The sequence below is a fragment of the Piliocolobus tephrosceles genome, chromosome 6, assembly GCF_002776525.5.
Source record: "Piliocolobus tephrosceles isolate RC106 chromosome 6, ASM277652v3, whole genome shotgun sequence".
Taxonomy (NCBI): domain Eukaryota; kingdom Metazoa; phylum Chordata; class Mammalia; order Primates; family Cercopithecidae; genus Piliocolobus; species Piliocolobus tephrosceles.
This window is the reverse complement of record NC_045439.1, coordinates 123,661,273-123,664,652: the sequence shown is the minus strand read 5'-3', so window position 1 is coordinate 123,664,652 and position 3,380 is coordinate 123,661,273. Positions and strand designations below refer to the sequence as shown.

The 3,380-nt window shown below is 41.2% G+C and overlaps 1 protein-coding gene across 1 annotated transcript; it reads right to left on the bottom strand.

The window, feature by feature from the left end:
• Positions 1-203: 203 nt before the first annotated feature.
• Positions 204-1,247, bottom strand: LOC111554709 (olfactory receptor 6J1-like). Its single transcript, XM_023230383.1, is given in 1 exon segment — positions 204-1,247. A coding segment is annotated over 1 exon segment (1,044 nt).
• Between the last annotated feature and the right edge of the window lie 2,133 nt (positions 1,248-3,380).

The window sequence follows — 3,380 nt, the reverse complement described above, 5'->3', positions numbered from 1 at the left end:
GTGGATAGGACTCAGAGATCATCAAGTCCAGCCCTGTTGCACTTCAGCTGAGAGTACTGAGAGTCAGAATGGCTGGTGACACAGCTACGGTCACAGATTAAAGTTAAAACCAAGGTCAAAGTTCAAGTCTCTGTCTCCACAGTCAGTCTTTCCACTGTAGACTATCGCTAGCTCACTCTTTCACTAAGGCAGCTCCTCTCTTTCTAACACTGGAGCTTTACACAATACATACATGGTGGAGAAGAGCAAGCCCCTCCTTGGTGGTCTTTGTTGGAGGACAATCTGCTCCTCAGCACTGCCCTCATCCTCTTTTCTAAAACTCCTCAAACCCTGACGCACATATCCCTGAGGACTCCCTGCACGGCGTAATTCCTCAGAGTATATATAAAGGGACTGAGGAATGGAGTCATCACACTGCTCAGAACTAAAGGGATCTTGTTGATCCCCAGATATTCTTTCTGGGAGGCACTCACAAAGATACACACAGTGATACCACTAGAAATGATGACTATGGTCAGGTGGGAAGCACAGGTATTAAAGGCCTTCTTCCTTCCACTTGCAGAAGGAATGCGCACTATTGTCAAGATGATGTACGTAGAGGAATAGGCCGCGAGGACTATGCAGCAGCGGATGACCATGGAAGAAAGCATAAAATCCATCAGCTCGATGGCAGTGGTGTCTGCACAGGCCAGGGCCAGCAAGGGTCCACCGTCACAGAAGAAGTGGTTAATGATGTTGGAGCCACAGAAGGGCAGCTGGGAGATGAGGATGGTTGGAAAAAGCACAGAGAGGAAGCCTCCCACCCAAGAGAACACAATGGTCTCAATGCAGACAGGAGGCCTCATGATGGTGGTGTACCTCAGAGGGGAGCAGATGGCGGCGTAGCGGTCATGGGACGTGACCGTCAGCAGGAGGAACTCAACTGTGCCCACGGAAAAGTAGAAATAGCACTGGATGATACATCCAGCAAAGGAGATGGTTTTATCCCCAGATCCTAAGTTGGCCAACACTTTTGGAGAGATGACTGAGGTGAAGACGATGTCCAGGGTAGAGAGGTTGCACAAGAAAAAGTACATGGGCGTGTGGAGGAGGGAGCAGGACAGCACAGTGAAGATGATGAGCAGGTTCCCCAGAAGAGTCAGCAGGAACGTGGGCAGCAGGAGCACCAGGAACGGCAGCTCCGCCTCCCTGCTCAGGGAAAACCCCAGCAGAACAAACTCAGTCACCGCTGCAGTCCAGTTCCCCATGGGCCTGGTGGGCCTGGCTCAATTCTTCTTCCTTTTTTTTTTTTTTTTTTTTAATTTTTTTTTTATTATACTTTAAGTTCTAGGGTACATGTGCATAACGTGCAGGTTTGTTACATATGTATACTTGTGCCATGTTGGTGTGCTGCACCCATCAACTCGTCAGCACCCATCAACTCGTCATTTACATCAGGTATAACTCCCAATGCAATCCCTCCCCCCTCCCCCCTCCCCGTGATAGGCCCCGGAACAGAACAAAGGGAGGTAACACTTAGGAGACTGTTCAGTGTATGAAACCCCATGGTGCTCACTAGAAAAATATGAACACAGAACATGACGACTGCCTGTTAGACATGTAATCCAAGTTTAGCTTGGCTTTCAATTATTTGCCTGTCAAAATGGACAAGGTTTTTGAAGATAATAATGTACACTGTTAACGAGGGTGTCCTGAGACCTACACTGTCACAGAGTTCATATGAACTTTCTAAAAGATAATTTAGCGATGTGTATCGAAAACCTTAAAATTAAGCAAATTCTTAGATTCAGAAATTGTCCTTCCATCCTGAGGAAGTAGTCACGGATATGTTAAAAAGATTTTGCCACAAGAATATTCACCACAGAATTTTTTACAATAATGAAAATTTGGCAACAACTTTAATATCCAGAAATGGGGGATGAAATAAATTATGGTACTTTTAAGAAATAACACATTATGTAGCCATTAAAAATTATATTTTACAGTAACATATAAATGACAAAACATTCAAAACATATTATTAAGTTTTAAAGCATTATTTTAAGCATTATTTAAGTATTTATTATTATTAGGTTTTAAAAGTGCTTTTAAAGCAAGTTATAAACTTGTACTGACATTGTGATGCCATTTTGGGGGAGAGATGTAAATTAGCAAAAGTCTTAGAGTAGCCAGGAAGACATTGCTGAAGAAGAAAGTCAGGGAAGGGGCTCGTGTTGGCAGATATCAAGACTTATAAAATTGGAATGATTAAGGCAAGATGGTATTGGCACAAATATACATAAAAATGACCCATGGAACAACATACAGACCCAAGAAACAGACCCACACAGATGTGGAGCAGTGATATGTGTCAGAAGTGAAAGAAGCTGGTACTGATGCTTGTCCTCAGGTGAAAAAGTAAAATTGATTTCCAATCTCATGTCAGACACTAACATCCACTCCAGATGGACAAAAAAACTTACGTGTAAAAATCAAAACTTTTAGAAGAAAAACTAGAAGAATGTTGTTTTGGCCTCAGAGTAGAAAAGAATCTACTAAATAAGACCCAAAATAGTGCTAAACAGAAAAGAAAATATTAATAAATTAAGCTACTTTAAAATGAAGAATTTCTATTAATTAAAAGATCCTTCAAATAAAGTTAAAGGAACATCACAAACAGGAAGAACATATTTATGCCACAGATAATGGACAAACTTTAGTACTAACGTAATTAATATTTTGATGCATACAAAGCAGTAAGAAATAGATAAGCAATCCAATAGAAAGATGGGCCAAACATGCTACCTGAACTCCATTAAAGAGGAAAGAAACTTAGCTAATAAATGTACAAAAAGATGCTTGATCTCATTAGTAATTAGGGAAATACAAATTAAGACACTAGCAAGATACAATTTTATATCCACTATATTGTCAAGAAGCAAAAATATGACAATAACAAGTGTTGACGAGGATGTAGAGCCTTAAAAAGTTTACACTGCTAGTGGGAGTGTAAATTTATATAATTGCTTTGGAAAATAATTTGTCATGACCTTGTAAAGATGAACATTCACATACTCTGTGACCCAATAATTCTACTCCTAGGTAGAGAAACTTGCACATATGCCCCAGGAGACAAACAAGAATATGTATAGAGAAGGGGGAGAGGGGGAGGGAGGGAAAAGAGAGAGGGAGGGAGGGAGGGAGGGAAGGAAGGAAGGAGGGAAGGGAGGGAGGGAAAGGACAAAGGAAGGGAACGGAATGGAAGGGAAGGAAAGGTGGGAGGGAGGAAGGAAGGAAGGAAAGAGAGAGATTGAGAGAAAGAAAGGAAAGAGAGAGAGAAAGAAATAGAAAGAAAAAGAAAGAAAGAAAGAAAGAAAGAAAGAAAGAAAGAAAGAAAGAAA